The sequence below is a fragment of the Zalophus californianus genome, chromosome 11, assembly GCF_009762305.2.
Source record: "Zalophus californianus isolate mZalCal1 chromosome 11, mZalCal1.pri.v2, whole genome shotgun sequence".
NCBI lineage: Eukaryota > Metazoa > Chordata > Mammalia > Carnivora > Otariidae > Zalophus > Zalophus californianus.
The window spans coordinates 9,019,640-9,038,229 of NC_045605.1; the positions used below are offsets into that span (position 1 = coordinate 9,019,640).

At 47.2% G+C, this 18,590-nt stretch overlaps 1 protein-coding gene across 13 annotated transcripts in view; it reads left to right on the top strand.

The window, feature by feature from the left end:
* The window catches only part of DIXDC1 (DIX domain containing 1), a 67,963-nt gene that overhangs the window by 37,512 nt on the left and 11,861 nt on the right, over positions 1-18,590 (top strand). For 11 of the 13 annotated variants that reach the window (XM_027578147.1, XM_027578149.1, XM_027578148.1 and 8 more), the window contains 11 exons: positions 5,617-5,729; positions 7,221-7,369; positions 10,505-10,594; positions 11,746-11,799; positions 13,573-13,623; positions 15,790-15,894; positions 16,324-16,377; positions 16,842-16,934; positions 17,014-17,085; positions 17,861-17,950; positions 18,294-18,455. In XM_027578147.1, coding sequence (XP_027433948.1) covers positions 5,617-5,729; positions 7,221-7,369; positions 10,505-10,594; positions 11,746-11,799; positions 13,573-13,623; positions 15,790-15,894; positions 16,324-16,377; positions 16,842-16,934; positions 17,014-17,085; positions 17,861-17,950; positions 18,294-18,455 — 1,033 coding nt within the window. Of the gene's footprint in view, positions 1-2,234; positions 2,781-5,616; positions 5,730-7,220; positions 7,370-10,504; positions 10,595-11,745; positions 11,800-13,572; positions 13,624-15,789; positions 15,895-16,323; positions 16,378-16,841; positions 16,935-17,013; positions 17,086-17,860; positions 17,951-18,293; positions 18,456-18,590 lie in introns of those variants that run through there. The other 2 variants (XM_027578159.2, XM_027578150.1) reach the window with 2 other exon arrangements.

Sequence of the window (18,590 nt, forward strand, 5' to 3'; positions counted from 1 at the left end):
AGCTTTGTGTGGAGCCCGAGTGTCAGTGCTCAGCTCCGTCCACAGGGGGGCATGACTGGGGGCATGCCTTGGGGGCCGAGAGGGCCCAGCCCCTGGTTTGGATATTTGCGTCTCAGCCTCCGGTGTTTCTGGCCGCCCGTTCCATGGTACTGCCCCGGCTCCTGAGCTGAACGCTAAGTGTGGCCTGAGAAGGTTGTGTCAAGCTTGTAACAAGAGAAAAAACTGAGCAGAGTTGTCTGAGAGCATTAGGATGTTTCCAACTTTCATTTACTGCGCCAGGAATTTTGGCAGATTAGTATGCATTGGAGTGGGCTAAGATGTTTGTGACTCTAGCAGAAAGGCCATCTACAGCTCTTAGAGCCAAGTGCAAAGACCAAAACAGGACACAGTGCTCTAATAAAAGCCTGATCGATGCCAAGTGTAGTGGCAGAAAAGACCACTTTCCTGGCTCATGGAAGTCATGCTCCTAAAAAATACATCCCTGGATCATGTCAGCTTATTTACTAACTTCATTTCATTGCTGAATCATTTTTAATTTATGCTTTTATGACCTTCTCTCTCCTACCCAGCCCAGCTTAGTCTGTTCTAGTTAAGCCTAATTGTTCTTATATATATCTTATATGTTCTTTCTTCTTCTTCTTTTTTAAGATTTTATTTATTTGGCACGGAGAGAGAGAGAGCACAAGTGGGGGGGGGAGTGGCAGTCAGAGGGAGAGGGAGAAGCAGGCTCCCTGCTGAGCAGGGAGCCCGATGTGGGACTTGATCTCAGGACCCTGGGATCATGACCTGAGCTGAAGGCAGACGCTCAACCATCTGAACCACCCAGGCGCCCTCTTACATGTTCTTATATGTATCTTAAGCGCATTTATTTTGTCTTTCTGTTTCTTTTCCACATAAAATTCCATCTTAGGTTGGTAGACCATTTAATTTACTGATGTCACATGGAATTCTTCCCAGCATTTTAATATACTGATAACCTTGCTCAACTTTAATTTTTACATTTAGTAGATTGCTTTTTTATTTATAAAATTCACATAACATAAAATTAGCCACTAATCATTTTAAAGTGTACCATTCAGTGGCGTTTAGTATCTTCGTAATGTTGTGTGACCATCACCTCTGTCCAGTTCAAAGACATTTTCATCACCCCAGAAGGAAACCCTGTACCCATTGAGCTGGTGTGCTAGTAATGAGAATCTAAACCATTTCTTCCTTGATTGCTGCTTAGACTATCACTTGGTACAGAATCAAAGGACATTTCCTTGTATAATGAGATCTATTGCTTCCTGCATGGCTACAGGCCTTTCACTTTTTTGTGCCTGCCAGAGTTAAAGTGAGAGAGAGTGAGAGAGAGCCAGAGGGAGAGAGAGAGAGAGAGAGAGAGAGAGAGGGAGCACGCCAGAGCGAGCCAGAGGAGAGAAGTCTGGATTTCTTCCCGAGAACACCTGCTTCCTTCCTTTCTGGCAGGAGAACTCAGACTGGGGCAGGGGCTGTGACACAGTGAATTAGGGACCCCCTGGAAATCGGGCTGCAGGAGGCAGACAGAGTTTTTCTGGGAGAGGGGTCAGGTAATAAGTCGCATCCCCCTGTCTGTCGCTCCTTCCTGATTTTTTTTGTCATTTTCTTCTAAGCTGACCTCTCACTTACATCTTTGGGATGCTGGGTCAGCACCCTGCGTTTTCCTCCGTGAGTTTCCGGGACCCAGCAGGCTCTGGAACATTCTGCCCGCCCACCCCCTTCCTCAGGGGGAGGCCACCTCATGGCTCAGTGACCCATGAAGGCCAGGAGACCCCGCGATGTGACTGTGAACGGGGAGCAGCTCAGGAGATGGGAAAGGTGGCCCCCCCCCCCCTGCCCTTCGAGAGACACCCCGGCGGAGCCCTGGCCGCCTGTTGCTCCGTAGACGTCGGGTCAGCCTCTTGCTGTGTCCACGCAAAATGATCCTTAGTTGGGAAACAAGAACACATGCAACGCCCGGGGGAAGGTGGGAGGAGAGCAGCGTTCGGCGGGTTTCTGGGGTCGACCCTGAGTCTCTACCCAGCCAGGCTCCTCCACTCCGGCGGGGAGCCTGGTGACACCCGCCCCAACCTCCGTGGCCGCGAAGGGAGGGGTCCGCGCAGAAAGGGCGTTTCCACCCCTTCTCGGGCCTCGGCGTCCGCGGCCCCGCCCCTGCCCAGCGCCGGGCTCCCGCTCGGCCTCCCAGCCCGCCCCGCCCGTGCCTGGTCCGAGCCCCGCGCTGCCCGCGGCGCTGACAGCCTGGAAGCGGGGGCGGCGAGGGAAGGCGCGGGAGGCGGCGCGGAGCCGGGGCGCCCGCACGCTCTCCGCCGGGACCTGACCGCGCAGCGGGAGCCGCGGGCAGCGCTGCCCCGCGCCGGCGATGGGGTGAGATGCCCGCGCCCAGGGGCACGGCCGGAGCCGCGCGGCCGCGGACGCCGCGATGCCACTGCCAGGGACCCGCAGCTTACGAGGGGAGGCGGCTTCCGCCCAGGCCGGGCAGCTGCAGCGTCTGAGCGGCCGGGACCGCGCGCCCCAGTCCCGGGAGCATCTGCGTCCTCGGGGCCGAGACGCCCGCCTCTCTGCCCTTCTGACTCTCTGCCGCGGTCGGGGCCCGCGGCTCTGGTAGCCGGCCTGCCCGTGGAGTGGTTCTGCGGGCCCCAGCGCGGGGAGACATGCCCGGATTCGGGAGCGCCGTGACTCCCAGCCTCCCGCTTCACCCGGGGAAACAGGCTCGCTGAAGCCGGAGCCAGGAGGGGGACCATGGGAGGGACGCAAGTCAAATGGTGAGCAGAAGCCACTTTGGCTTTGGAGGTGGGGCGCATGGGCGGGAGCAGGGCCTGGACCGGAGGATGCTCTTGGTCAGAGACGGACCGGGATGGGTGGGGGCGCTGTATTGGGAAGGACAGGCTGCTGGTCTGGGATTATCACTACAAAATACAGTGGGTTTAGGAAACTGGAGCCAGCATAGGGGAGGGAGGAGTGGCCCTTTACCTTGTCCTGTCTCTGCTGTGGGAGGGCACTTCAGGAGTAAACAGGACGCTTTCTTCTCACCCATTACCCATTTTAAAAAAAATGATTTTACTCTGATTTGGACTTTGCTGGGGGATCGTTTGATGCTGAGATTGGAGAGATGTTAGACCTATGGGAATTAGGGGATGTATCAGTCACACCTTATTTGTAATCAGTTCCCTGATTTGAGGGGGTTAGGATGGCAGGTGGGGCATTACTTGTTTACAAAATAGGGATTTTTAGCTCCTCAGGGAGAGCCTAAGCCAGGTAATTAATTAGCATTAAAATACTTCTCTGTGACCTGAAGCAGATGACTGAATGCACCATCCTCATCTCTGAGGTTCTTCTTGGGGATGTAGCAGGATTACTGCTCTGACACGTGCCTCAGGATTTTTCTTCCTTCGTCTTTTGACTTGGCCACCTGGTTTCATGGTGTTACCTCTCTGTGGCCTCACACACTGGCAGCCTCAAATTCAAGAGAAATGTTGTTTTCCTTTGGCTGCTCTGCCACTCCCCCAGTGGGGTTGGATATGCAGACATCCACCTCCTCCTGCCCTTATATGGGAGACAGCTCACTTAAGAGGGGGTGGGTGGAGCTGAGCATGCGTCTCCTCTTTTAGGCAAGCAGTTTTCCAGCATCCTAGGTTCACACTCCGCTCGCCACCCCCTCCCCCCTGCGTCTCACACATACCCACTGTGGTCCAGCCAAATGCAGGCAGTAGAACGTGTCAACCATTGCACCTTGTCAGCTAAGGAAGCGTCGTTTTATCATTTCTCAAGGAAGAGCAGCTGATACAGACCTCTTTCTGCAAGCGGATCCCCATTTCTGTAGGAAGGTGAATGCGGAGGCCTGAATACTCATAAATCTATCTATTCTTCTTATAATGACAGAGTGCCCTTCCACTAATGCTTCCCCAGCAGTTAGTTCATGTTGGCCTGGAAGTCAGATTGCCTAAGTGGTGAAAGATGGATAAGCAATTCCCTTTTCTAAATATTACCACTCCTCGCCACCTTTCTATCCCTGGTCTGCTCAGGTTATGGATCTATAGATAGGGTTAAGCGACTTTCCTTAATGTGAAGCAAAAAACTGTAAATTGTTGTCTAAGGTTCTAATAAGGATAAGAATGTATTACTGGTTGAGGTTGTTCCCACCAAAGCCCTTAAACTTGGGAGAACGAAGAGGATGAGACACTAGTCCTCAGGCTGCTTTCGAGGTTTTGAAATCTCTGACTACAACCACTTGTGCTCAGCTCTTGTTTTTCCTGGTTTCTAGGAAGACAAAATGTTAACTCCTGATCGAGGCTGTGAGGATTAGCCTGGGAGACTTCAGGGGCACATTAAGTGGGTCAGTGAGTCCTAGACATTTTCACTGTTGTCCGGGTGATGGATCTGGAAAGAATTCCTGAGAGGGGCTGGGCCTAGGGACCGCACAGCCCCTGAGATTGCTTCAGAGCTGATGTTCTCAAGGTGCTGCGCAGAGAAAAAAGGCTCTTCAGATTCCTTTCCCCAATCAGATGGAAACATCAGCCTCACATCCCCATCTTGTCTTGCAGATTTGCTGTTGTTCTGCAGCTTTAAAATTCATCTTCCCTGAAAATCACAGCGGTTCCCTCCAAGGCTAATAGTTGTATCAGAACTTAAGAATTGAGCAGAGGTTTCTGATGATAATTTGCAAATAGTCTAGCAGGGATCTGAATAACTCTTCGTTGGTACACTCAAGTAAACCTTTCCCTTTCCCGAGCAGGTCTTTGATTCCCCTTTGCCTTGTCGCGTCCTGCCCTTGTTGAGCTGTCACTGCCCCTTTGCCCAGCCTGGCACCGCCCGCAGTCCCCGCAGTTTCTCACCATGAATCACCCTCAGCATTGTCTCCTCCTTGGAGATCAGCCTAGAGCTGATCTGCCATGTTACTCTGCTGGTGATGCTTGTGTCTGTGAGTAGATTTTCCTTCCAGCTCCCAAAGCTATTAAGACACACACTATATCAGTCTTTGAATCTGGGCCCAGGGATGGTGGTGGAGCAGGTGGTGGTGGTAAGTAAAAAGAAAAAAAAAAAAAAAGAGCAAACAAACAAAACCAAACTTGGAGTTCTTTAAGATGCTAGATTACCCATCCTTCTGGTAAACCTCTTCTTTGTGAGTCAGGCTTCGAGGCAGCCTTGCTGTGGAAAAGACTGGGTCATTCACTCATTTAACATTCATTTCATTCATTCAATAAGTTCATCCTGGGCTCATTCAACAAATGTTTGTTCATACTATGGGCTGGGGACTATGTTATAGGCAGTAGGAGTAAGATGAATAAGAACATGTCTCTGGGATAAATTATGACAGTTGGCTTCTAAACAACTGTTCAGGGGCACCTACCTGGATGGCCCAGTTGGCTAAGCATCCAACTCTTGGTTTTGGCTCAGGTCGTGATCTCAGGGTCATGACATCGAGCCCCACGTCAGGCTCCACACCAAGTGTAGAGTCTGCTGGAGACTCTCTCTCCCTCTCCCTCAGCCCCTCCCCCCTGCACACTTATGCTCTCTCTCTCTCAAATAAATAAATAAATCTTTAAAAAAATAAACAACTGTTCATAATAATTGTTTGTCTTCCTTTTCCTTCCATCACAGCCTGACTTCACCTAGTCCTATCCACAGTGCGAAGAGCGAATCCATTATAACCCAGTCGGAGGAGAAGGCAGATTTTGTGATTATTCCCTCTGAAGGAATAGAGAACAGAACAGGTACTGTCTGTCAGCATGCCTGGGTTGGCTCGAGGAACAGTCCTCATCTTGAAGTGTTTGGGGGTCCTGACTCTCTACCTATGAACTCCCTGGTCTTCTCCCTCTCCATAGTCTGTGCATGCTAGGTCAGCTCTAGGGGGCTCTGATGCCTTTGAGCTAATGAAAGTGTTTATCCTCTTGCAGAATGTCACTTCTGATGTCATAGCTGTCAAAAATCTTACAGCAGTGTAGACGGGCCATTCCTCTGCTGGCTACCTATGAATTAGGAAATGACTTTGGGGCAATCCAAAAGCCTTACTCAAGCAAACAGTTTTTATTATTCCTGTGTTATAGAAATAATTTCAGTAAGTCCTTGACTTAAATATGAACCAAGAATGTATGGTATGAACTGAGGTGTCCGTAGGAAGGTAAAGAGCAGGGCTGTATCAGACTTTTGGTGTGACGGCCACAGAAGGGGCCACAAAGAGTTCCCTTTGTCTAGACTTCTTCCGTTTCAACTGCTCTCCTTTTTCTTACATAAACATAGAGGAAAGCATAGAAGAAGCAAAGCATGTGATTTCAATAGAGTTTTATTCATCTATAAGGGTTGTAATGAAATTGAAGCCCTCAGAAGAAAAACTGGACATAAATTCTTGCCTCTAGCCCTGGGATTAGCACCAAAGAGTCCGTCCTGCTACTGATTCAGAAACTCTTGGGACCTTGGGGAGGGAGAGCATTTACTGAGTGAGCGCTCTGGGTCAGGCACCATGGAGCCCTGCACGTGAGTTACCTCATTCAATCTTCACAGCAACCCAGAGGAATTATCCTTATTACATTCACGCTTACGAATGAAGACACTCAGAGAGTTTATACCCTTCCGTATCCCGTAATGCATTTTTAATGGCCAGGCACACAATTAGATGTGATAAAATAGGCAAGGAAACCAGAGCGAAGAAACCATAAACATAGGAAAATAAAACGAAACCAGGGAGCGAGATTGAATAGTTTGTGCACGTGTGCTCTCACTAGTTTGCTTCTTGTGTGACTCACACAGCGTCCTATGTGAAAGGGGCTTCGGTATGATGGAACGGTCAAAGGAATATTAACTCGAAGTCTCCCCTCTGAAGCTTCGCAGCAACCAATGAGAATTTAGTTTTCATGGCAACTGGCAGCTCCTCTCTTTGTACCTGGCAGAATCCAGCTTCAGGGACGCCAGTTCCAGAGACTTAAGAGTAGGGTCTATGTGTCCCATACTGAGACTCCCCAGGAGGGAATCTTACTAGTAACTTCTTAAAGGTTCTTCAGAGGATCCGTTTCCCCAACCTCGGAGTCTGAGTTCATAGCCAGTTCTGTGTGTCTCACAGCCCCACCTGGTGGAGAGTCTCGTTTGCGCCGTGTGGACAGGTTCGGAAGGCAGGTGACCTGAACCCGTGAACGTGGGGGACTGTGAGCGCTTTCTGCTGGAAACTGTCTTCTTCAACATGAACTGTACTCCCTCCTTCCATTTTGTAGAGGAGACAGATTCTCCGTTTTCCCGAGACTGGCGACCAGGCAGCCCCGGGACCTATCTGGAGACCTCATGGGAAGAACAGCTGTTGGAACAACAAGAACATTTGGAAAAAGAAATGGAGGAAGCAAAGAAAATGATATCAGGATTACAGGTAGCTCTTTCCTGTGTGGTTTATCCTGGGTGCACCGATCGATGATTATTTTTAATTCACAAGGATCAGTTGAAAATAAACTGATTCAGTTTCATATGAGGTCAGAGTTGAAGGGGGAGTTTAGACAGAGGGAATAGCACTCAAAGAGCAGAAAATTCTTTTTTTTTTTTTTTTTTAAGATTTTATTTGACAGAGAGAGACAGCCAGAGAGGGAACACAGGCAGGGGGAGTGGAGAGGGAGAAGCGGGCTTCCCAAAGGGCAGGGAGCCCGACATAGGGCTCGATCCCAGGACCCTGGGATCATGACCTGAGCCGAAGGCAGACGCCCAACGACTGAGCCACCCAGGTGCCCCAAGAGCAGAAAATTCTTTATGTGTGAGTACTCCTAAGTGGACCTTGCGGACTCTTGTTGACAGCACAGCTGTTGGGATTTCTGTAAGCCTGGGAGCCATCATGGACCCCTACCAAACCCCTCTTCTGGCTCTTTGCTCGTACGTAGGTGGGTCTCTCCCCATCCGCAGCTACAGACCTGCAGTCGCGGGGCTTTCCCAGAGATAGGCACAGCAAACAGTCGGGAATTTGTCCCTAGGAAGAGTTCAAGAGTTCAAGTAATGCCGCAGGTCTCCATTTGAGTCTAGCTAAGGAATTTAGCTCCCCCCTAATGCATTTGTAAGAGGCTGCCAAGCCATAATGATCAGGTAACAGGTTTTCCTCGAGCAACAAAGCCCTTCAGTCTTTTCTATACCTTTGTGCCAGTTCGGCAATTCTCCCCCCTTCCCCCCGCCCAGGCCGACTCACCCACTTGACTTAGTTCCTACCCAGAATGACCCCCCCCCCAGGTCCTCTGTCTTTGTGCGTCTGTCCCTGTTTGCGGGAGCCCTTGTCGTGTGCTGATGACCCTGAAATTGCCTAGGAATATTCCTTTCTGTTTGTGCTGGGAACTGTACTGCTTCTGAATTGTCAAATATTTATGGATACGTAAACAAAGCCCACATTCTGTGAGTGGCTCTGGCTACCGGCGGGCGGTGGAGGGTGTGCTCCCAGCCAGCCAGCAACGAGGTGGGGACACAAAGGGTTCTGAAAGAAAAAAGGAGATTGGTGCTGTGGAGAAACAGTTTGCATAATATATGCCCCAGGAGCTGACAAGGGCTGGAGGAATGTTTACTGCCTAAACACTCCCAAGGAGAGTTGTTGATTTTTCCCCATTGGCTTTGTTGTTTTTTAAAGGTCTGCCTTTGAGATCTCTTATCTGCCACTCCATTAAGGACTGGTTTAATTAATGTGTGCTAAGTTTGGGATCATACCCAACCAGGTCTTTCCCAGGATGATTTGCATTATATGAACATAGATATCCATCAGTTTGGCTTTCGGTTTAGTTTGCATTTTTCAGGCTGGGAGAAATCCGATGGCAGATTAGACAGAAAAAGAAGAGATTTGATAGGCAGAAAGTCAGCACCCTAATATTCCCTGCGAACAGAGTTGTTTTAATTCACAGCCACATGATCACAATGAGAATTCAGTTCCATTATAGAATACAATGGGGCTCACAGCATCCACTGGGCTTCTTAACTCTTTCAGTGATGAGGAAGTTGCATGCTAAGCCACATCCAGGATTTCTGACTTACTGGTATGCCTCAGTTAGAGCCCCCTCAACACTTTGCCACTAACAGAGTTAGTGTTTCTGTGACGTTGCTCCCCCTTAGCTCCCCGTGGTGTCTTACACCTCTTGCCACACTCCATGGGATAGCCAAATTCATTGGATTTACTAACGTTTTATTATTAGTTAGTGCTTGGTAGACCAACCAGTGGCTGGATTTTAAACAGTTTTTATATACCAGCATTTGTGATGTAATTTGTGTTACATTTATTGAAACAGGATTTAACCTCTGTAACTCTTGATTGAATTGAGACAGAATTGAAATATAAAATGGGGACGCACTCTTAAATCTTTCACTGAGCTGATAGGTCCTATGACACCTACCTGCATGAGCAGTTCCAAGTTTTGTGAATGCTAAAGAATACAGTTTTGGGGGCCTTCTTTAAGAATAAGATTACAGATTGTGAGTACAGTTGATCTTTGAACGACTTGGGGTGGGGGGTGGCTAGGGGACCCAAACCCCTGCACAGTCGAAAATCTGCATATAACTTTTGACTCCCCCAAAACTTTACTAATAGCCTACTGTTGACTGTAAGCTTTACTGATAACATAAACAGTTGGTTAACACCTGTTTTGATTGTTATATGTATTACATACTGCGTTGTTAAAGTAAGCTAGAGAATAGAAAATGTTAAAGTCATAAGGAGGAGAAAATATACTTGCAGTACTGTATATTTTGTAAAAAAAAACAAAACAAAACTTCATTATCAGTGGACCCGAGCAGTTCAAACCCGTGTTGTTCAAGGGTCAAGTGTACAATATTAGATCGGGGCTTTGGGAGGGTCAGTGCGTGTGAGGGGCCCTAGGGTTTGAGCTTCCCTCCCCTCGATATTCTAAAGAAAGCAAAGCCTGTTGTGGGGAGTGGCAATGAAGGAGGACATCTCTCCGTAAATACGTTTTCCTTCTTGTTCTATACAGGTTGCCCTAGGGAGTAAAAATTCAGAGTTATTAAAACAAACAAAAATCCAACAAACCCAAGTCAGTGCTCTAAATGTATTTTATTTTTTTAAGATTTTTTTTTTCATTATTTTAGTAATCTCTACACCTAACATGGGGCTCGAATACACAACCCTGAGATCAAGAGTTGCATGCTTTACAGACGGAGCCAGCCAGGTGCCCCTAAATACATTTAAAAGAATTCATTGTAATAAACGTATCTAAGGAAAGATAATTCTTACTGCTTTTAGTTCACTTTCCAGTTGTAGAATTCATTTTGAGCAGCTGGGGCCAAGGAGCCTTGGAGTGGATGATTCAGGTGCATCCAGAGAGATGAAAGGGTCCTAAGCATTAGCCTGACAAAAGGAACTCCCATAGACCCAAGATGAAAAATTGGAGGTATCTAAGGACCAGAAATTACCAAGGAGATTTTGATAGGAAGCTCAGTTGTGATTTCAATTTAGGAAAAGCTTACCAAGCTCAACTCTGGACTCAGTCATCTGATGGGAGTCCATTTTCTTTCTGCTTCTGTGGTTATTTAGGCCTTACTGCTCAATGGATCCTTACCCGAAGATGAACAGGAGAGGCCCTTGGCCCTCTGTGAACCAGGAGTCAATCCTGAGGAACAACTGGTGAGTTCCTTCTTTTGTGACTGGACACCAGATAATCTGGTTTCTGTGTCTGATTTGCTTTGAGCTTTTGACTCTGTTGTCCTCACCTTCTTGAAATGCTGCTCTCTTCCCTGACTCAGCCTCTCCGGGTTTTCCGCATATATTTTTGACTACTCTTTCTTCCACTCTCCCTCCCTCATCAACAAATAGTTATTGAGTGCCAACTACGTGCCCGGCACAGTTTCAAGGTACTGGAGATTCGGTGATGACAAAGCAGACCTAAGACATCACCCTCATAGAGTTTACATTCAGGTTCCCTTTTGAAGCATCTCTTTTTCTGCTGATGCCTTAAGTGCCAGTGCTCCTCAGAGTTCCCCTCGGGGCCCTCTGCTGTCTTATCCATTCACCTGGGCAGTATTATCTGCCTCCATGGCGCCACTCACTTCCCGCCTGACTCAGATATCGCTTCTCAAATATTGATTTCTAGCTCGGCTCTCTCTGCGGAGTTGTAGATTTGTATGTGCAGCATGTAACCACCTGCTGATCGTCTCCACTTACATGTCCCATAAGCATCTCACTTCATTGATTCGTAAATTAAACAGCTTTTCTCTCCCCACCACCAGAACTATTTGTCCCTTTGCACTCTGTTTCTGATCACTGTCCATCCACCCGGATACCCAAAATATCATACTTGAATCCTTCTGGCCCTTCCCTCTGGGTCCAGTAGGTCACCCAGCTCTGTCTGTTCACTTTTTAAATATTTCCATCCGCTTCTCTCCATTCACACAGCCACGGCCTTAATTCAGGCCTCCAGTATGCTAGCAGCCTTCCGGCTGCTTCTCCTGATTCCTCTCCTGTCCTCCTCTACTTCATTTTCTGATAAACAGCAACAATAATTTACCTCCAAGGCAAGCTTCCTTTTGTCATCCCTTTGCTTTTTCTCCGACCTCTGGGACCCACCACATACACACTTGTCTGAACTTCATCCACAGTCCTTTCCTTGCACTGCCCTGTGTGTGTGCTTCCACCAGGGGCCGGGTGGGGAGCTGCCGCCTCTTCTCCTCTGAATTCGCAGTACCAGGCTAGCATCAGAAAGGTGCTCAGTACATATTTGTTGAACGAATGACCTCTGAATTTCACTGCATAGCCATCTCTCTGTGCCTTATATTTAGATTATAATCCAAAGTCGTCTGGATCAGAGCAGGGAGGAGAATCAGGACCTAAAGGTATGTCAGAACACGTGCCTTTTTTCCCTTTGAAAAAATTTATGGGAGTATCACACACCAGCGTCAGAACAGTGATGGATATAGAGGAAGGGATGCAGACTTGGGACTTCAGCTGTGTCTGTTTAATTGAAAGAGAGAGACAGGTCCTAAATATGGCAAAAAGGTAATGTCTTGGGACGCCTGAGTGGCTCAGTCAGTTAAGCGTCTGCCTTCGGCTCAGGTCATGATCCCAGGGTCCTGGGATTGAGTCCCACATCGGGCTCCCTGCTCAGCGGGGAGCCTGCTTCTCCCTCTGCCTGCTACTCCCCCTGCTTGTGCTCTTTCTGTCTCTCTCTCTCTCTCTGACAAATAAATAATTAAAATCTTTAAAAAAAAAAAGACAGGAAAATCCTTTAAAAAAAAAAGTAATGTCTTTTCAGTCTTGGTGGTGAGTAATAGTTCTCTGTGTCATTGGTTCTACCTTTCTTTATGTTTTAAACGTTTCATAATTTTTCTTTTTTAATTAAAAATGGGTCTAATATCAGTATGGTCTTTTTTGTTTTTCTTTATTTTTTTAGGTTTTTAAAATTGATTTGAGACAGAGAGAGAACGCGCACGTGCGAGGATGAGAGCACGAGGTGGGGGGTGGCAGAGGGAGAGGGACAAGCAGGCTCCCCGCTGAGCAGGGAGCCTGCCGAGGGGCTGGATCCCAGGACACAGATCACTGACTGAGCCACAGACAGACCCTTGATTGACTGAGCCACCCAGGCGCCCCCAGTATGGTCTTTTTAAAATGATTTTTTAATAATTTATAAAGTGTACAACATATTGATTTGATATATGTATACATTATGAAATGATCACCACCACACATAGTCACACATTTTTTTCTTTGAATGAGAGCTTTTAATATTTACTATCTCATCAACTTTCAAATACATTAATACAGTATTATTAACTATAGTCCACTATGGTCCTTTATAATGACTTCTTCCCAGAATGCTTTTAGTTCAGTGGGTTTTAGGTTTTTTGGAGTCATAGGTATATGACCATTAGCGCTCTCTCCAGGAATATGCATGAGTATGTGCGCACACACTCAACTGACTTGAATTTTTAATAGAATTACTTTCGAGTCCATCTGTGGAGCCCATGTTAGGAATTCCCCATTTTAGATATGGTAATTCCAAACTCTTGATGTGATTCAATAGAAAAAGAAGAGAGCAGGGTCTGGGGTATGGATGTTCCTCTCCTAAAATCTTTCCTGATGACAATTACATACATGTATTTCATCTATTGTAAAGAATGGATGATTAGTATTTCATTATTGGGCTGAATGTGTTTTTGTTTGATTTATAAAGAATAATGCCCACTTGGACAATCTAGAGTATTCCAACCCTTTGCTGAACAAATGACATTGGGGGTAGGCATATTAAGATACGATTGTGTGTTTCAGTAAGGGAGACTTAGATTATCAGGATTAGGTTTTCCTGCCAGTGAAGAGTGCTCAATGTAGGAATGAGAGTCTGTGGGAATGTGTGGTATCTTCTTTCTTGGCAAGACTTCTCTACCTGCATTTGGGCCTGGGTAGCACAGGGAAGAACGGGATGGGTCTCGTTCTCGTGTCTGTGAGGCAGCCTTTACTGTTTACTGGACCGGACCTGCTTTCTGCCTCAGGAGAGGGTTAATTATTCATGGAATGGTTATCTGAGTTTTGTGTTCTTACTGACAGAATGAGGTAATGCTTCTGATGCAACCCAGATGCTACCATCTGATCTAACTATATTTGGTTTGCAGAAGGAGCTGCTGAAATGTAAACAAGAAGCCAGAAACTTACAGGGGATAAAGGTAAAAAGGAAGACATTTAACCCTTTAGATAAACAAACTCTACCTGGTAAAGCTGTCTCCTGCTGAACGTGGGTGGGAGTGGGAGGAGGGTAGTTGGGTCTGTGGGCTTGTATACGTCTGCGGGAGCCTTGGACAGGCCGTGTGATGCTGGCAAGTGCTTTGTGGATGGGAAGTGAGACCCGCTGAGGAAAACACCTGTGTTTTGCTGAGGCTTATTTCTGGTGGTTACGACTCATGCGCTGTCCCTTCCCCCTATGGCACCCTGGCAGTTTTTATATGTAAAAACAATCAGTTTTTACAGTTTTCTTCAACTCTAAAGAAGAATGTCCTCTTAAACATTGTAATTTACGTAGTTTTTGAGTAGTTAATAATAGTAAATGGCTTGAAGTAAAGGTCTAAAAAGATAATCTTTGAAAAATCTGTCTTCCAGCCCTGTTCTCCGCTCCTGCTCCCCCATCGCCCCCCCCGCCCCACCCGCCCAGTCACCTAGTTCTCTTTCCTGGAGGTAACTTAGCAGTTATCAATAAATATGTATGTATATGATTTTTTCCCCAAATAATAGTATATTATACATGCAGCTTGACATGTTGCCCTTTTTTACTTAGTAGTGTATCTTGGAGATCATTCTATTGATACATAAAGACCTTTCTAGATCTTTTTTTTTATGGCTGCATAGTATGCCAATGTATATTTATATGATAATGTAATCAGTTCCTATTGATGGTCTTTTAGGATATTTCCAGTCTCTTCCTAATACAGTGATCTGGCTAATAGCCTTGAATATATGTTGTTTCACCCAAGTGGGAATGTATCTGTTGAATAAACACCTAGAAGTGCGAACGGATGTTCTTAAGCTGCTGCTTTTCCCCTCTTCTCTGCACTTCCATTCATGGGCTAGACTGGAGGGCAGCTCAGCAGTGTTTGTCAGAGAGTGTATTTCATAGCCTTAATCCTTTGGGGTATTCAGAAAACAAAGTGTTCTGTGCTCAGATAAGCTTGAGAAAGGCCCTGTAGGTTGGAGGAGTCCCAGTGAATAACACCATACTAAAGGACCTGAGAAAGTCTGTCATAAGAAGGTTGGCTTAAAAAAGTTTGAAATTATTAACCACAGAAGTGCCTTTTCTCCCATGCAACACTTACTAACACTTTGGGAAAAGTTCTCTGAACTGCTGATGCCAAGGGGCATCTTGGACGACCTTTGGCACGTACTGTCGTGGCTGACAGTGTACTTAAGAATGGACCCTCACATTCTCTGGAGCCTGCACCATTGCTTTGCAGTCTGTAAAGAGAGAATAGTCAGGGCAAATACACTGCAGTGCAGCTCCAATCCATGAGTTCCATATCAGGCCACCATGGTTGGAAAAATGTGTTCCAGCTGACCCTTTTAAGTATGTACAACCCACATTTCTTACGCGGGGTAGGAACCAAGAGGTTCCAAGCTGAGAGAAAGATACCCTAAAGCTGGTAAGATCGTAGACAATGGGAAGAGAAACCATCAGTCCAAGAAGAGTTCTGAGCATTGAAATATAATCCCAATCCTGGTCCAGACTCGGCATTGGAAGGCGATGGGAGCAGGGTGGGAGCAACGCTCTGGAAGACAGGGTGGGAGTGATTCCAAGGATTCTGTATGAACAGGGTGGCAGGCAGAAATAGGGTCCAGCCCTCTAGGAGATGGGGACTTGGCAAAGAATGAGAAGGAAAAAGAGCTCATCTAGATTCACTATTTAAATGCCCAAGATACGGTTGAGAAAGCCAGGGTGGGAGGAAGGCGAGAGCATTGTCCGTGGTCACTGTCGTGACGGTAAGCAGGAGACTTGTAATCTGAATCTCGGTCTGTCAGATCCCAGAGGGCACGGACTCTCCCTCTAGGGCATCATGCTGTCAGGAATGCAGTGGCGGGTAGGGGTGACTAATAGGTGGAGGAAAAATCAGGTTTCAGTCAGCTAGGTAGGACAATGGATAGGACTTTGCTTTAGTTGCTAGCATCCTGGAAAGGGACAGAAGAATTCCTCCTCATCTCCTTATAGCAAGACCTCGCACTCTTTTTAAAGTCTCCTAGTTTGCCAGAACTAATGCTAGATACGCAGTAAGGGGTTTAAAACTTGTAGTGGTAACTGGCTGATTGATTAATTGGGACCACAGTAATGAGAATGCTTTTTTCCCCAGGATGCCTTGCAGCAAAGGTTGACTCAACAGGACACATCTGTTCTTCAGCTCAAACAAGAACTGCTGAGGGCAAATATGGACAAAGATGAGCTGCACAACCAGAATGTGAGCTAAATGAATGAACTCGGACCTCACTGAGCCCCAGTAGCAAAATAGGATACGTGAAGTCCTGTTAGACGTGCCATCCTAATCTCTCTTAGCTTATTTCTGAGGTGCCCGCCCTCCTTGTCTGCAATTAGTTTTACTTCCTATTAGATTCATCTCTGCTCCTGGCTGGAAGCCCATTTCACACTGGCCTCGAGCCCTTCAGTTCTGAGGACACTGGGACAGAGGCACAACTGTGGTGCGGCCGTTTGATTATCTTACTGAACCGGAAGCAGCCGGAGCACAGCCGCGTGTTTTCACCATAGAGCCCTCTCTGGGCTCTGTACTCTAGCGGCCAACTTCAACCCTGGTTATTACGTAGCTGGTTTCCTACCGGGCTTGGCAGACAATACCTCTGTGCCAATGTATTCTCCCTTTTCCTTCTTGCAGGTGGACCTGCAGAGGAAGCTAGATGAGCGGAACCGGCTCTTGGGAGAATATCAAGTAAGTATGCGTATCAGTTTGGAAAGGATCTCCATTTGATCTTTTATGGACGTTCTATTGTTGCTGTTGTTCAAAGAGCTCTTAAGTACCCTGTTCTCATTGCTGCTTTCTGCAAGGAAACCTTCTGTGTGCTTTTGATTCAATAACCCTGAAGAATAGATAGCATGTCTGCGAGCAGGAGTATAGAAGTAGCTGTCTGGAAACTTCCAGCTCAACCTTTATGTCTAACTAGCATGCGTGGCATGTAGTGGTCCTCCTACAAATGGTAGTTCCTTCCTCCTTACGTTTCCAAGACTCCTTTATGGTGTCACATGACTACGGGGTGGAATTTCTTCCTGTGTGGCTTGAGGAAAGGACTCTTCCCCCTGAGGCTCTCCTTTGCTCTGGTGGAACTTGCCGGCCCGCGGTGAGCTGTTCAGCACGCTTGGCTTTCCTACCGTCTGAAAGCTCTGTCTCGATTGCAGAAAGAGCTGGGGCAGAAGGAGCGCCTCCTCCAGCAGCACCAGGCCAAGATGGAAGAAGCCCTCCGGAAGCTTTCTGAGGCCAGTTACCAGCAGGTGGGAACATAGTCACTCACTGACTTCCTGCCCCTCCAGCCTGAAGACATCCTTTTCTGATTTAGTCTCTTATTTGCAGGTGGATCTAGAGCGGGAGCTGGAACAGAAAGACGTCCTTTTGGCTCACTGTATGAAAAGAGAGGCAGATGAGGTAACTGGCACCTTGCCCCCCACCCACCTGCAGGGTCAAAGAGGCTATTTGGCGAGGGGGTTAAGAGTGCAGGTTCCAGGGCCTCCTGGCTGGCTCAGTCACAACAATATGTGACTCTTGATCTCAGGGCCTTGAGTTCGAGACCCACACTGGGTGTAGAGAATACTTAAATAAATAAAACTTAAAAAAATTTAAAAAGAGTGCAGGTTCCAGGCAAAGACAATCTGATTTCGAATTCTGGCTTTTCATACTTGTTGCCATCGTGTGACCTTAATTTGCTTTGCTTCTGAGCCTTAGAAATAAGACTCATTGAAAAAAAAAAAAGACTAATCTGAAAAGAAAAAAAAGAAATGACTCATCTGGAAAATGGATAGTCCACTTGGCACCAAGCCAGGCTCAAAAATATTAGTCATTGTTCTTATTTTTTTTCCTCACCGAAGTGAAGCCCAGAGGTGCTGGAGCAGCATTCTCAGGCCCTCCAGTGGCCGGGCTGAGGCGAGGTTGGGGGTCTCCAGGCTGAGGCTTCCATTTTGCTCATTCCTCATTCAACAGTGCCAACCAAGTATCAAGTACTGGGGTTACAGCAGTGAACAAATGGAGGAAAAAAAAAGTCTGTGCGCTCATGAGGCTTATATTCTAATTGAGAGCAACATGAACAAATACACAATGATATACTATGTCAGGAAGGGTTAAGTGTAAATAAGAAAAATAAGACAGGACATCTTGGTTTGGAATTCTCCCTTATAACAAGCATCACTTCTTCTTGCTGCTGTAGGTGACCAACTACAACAGTCAGAACTCTCAAAGCAATGGTTTTCTCGTTCCAGTGGCAGGCAAAGGAGCTGCTTCAATCACTCACAAAGGGGTAGGTTCTTAGGATTTGCGTGTAGACCTCCCCTTCCAGCTAAAACCAGAAGAGTAGCCTAGCCATTGCCAGTGCCCTGGGCCTTTTGTACCCCAGTTCCCAAATTCTTGTGTTTGTTGAGTGCGTAAGATGTGAAGCGCTTGCTATCCACCATGATAATTCGCGGGCAAACAGTAGGCCCACTTCTGTGCAGGAAAATTTCTTACCATTCACACCTCCTCCCTTGAAAATAAAAGACCTGTCCTGGGAGGCTCTCTCCTGTACCAACTTAAGCCCAGTGGTTGGGATGTGGTTAATCGTACGGCGCCGTGCCTGCCCTGCGGCACCTCCCTTCTGCCCACAGACCAGTGACCTGCAGCTCGTTCGTGATGCGCTCCGCAGCCTGCGCAATAGCTTCAGCGGCCACGACCCTCAGCACCACACCATCGACAGCCTGGAGCAGGGCATCTCCAGCCTGATGGAGCGCTTGCACGCCATGGAGACCCAGAAGAAACAGGACAGAAGGGTAATCCTCTTCCTGGGTGCTTCTCTCGGGCAAGCACCCAAAGAACTTAGTTTGATCAAGTTTAGTTTAGATGAGGGCCATGCTAAGACCGGAAGACCCTAGCCAAGGTTTTCCTCTAAATGGAGCCGACTCTTC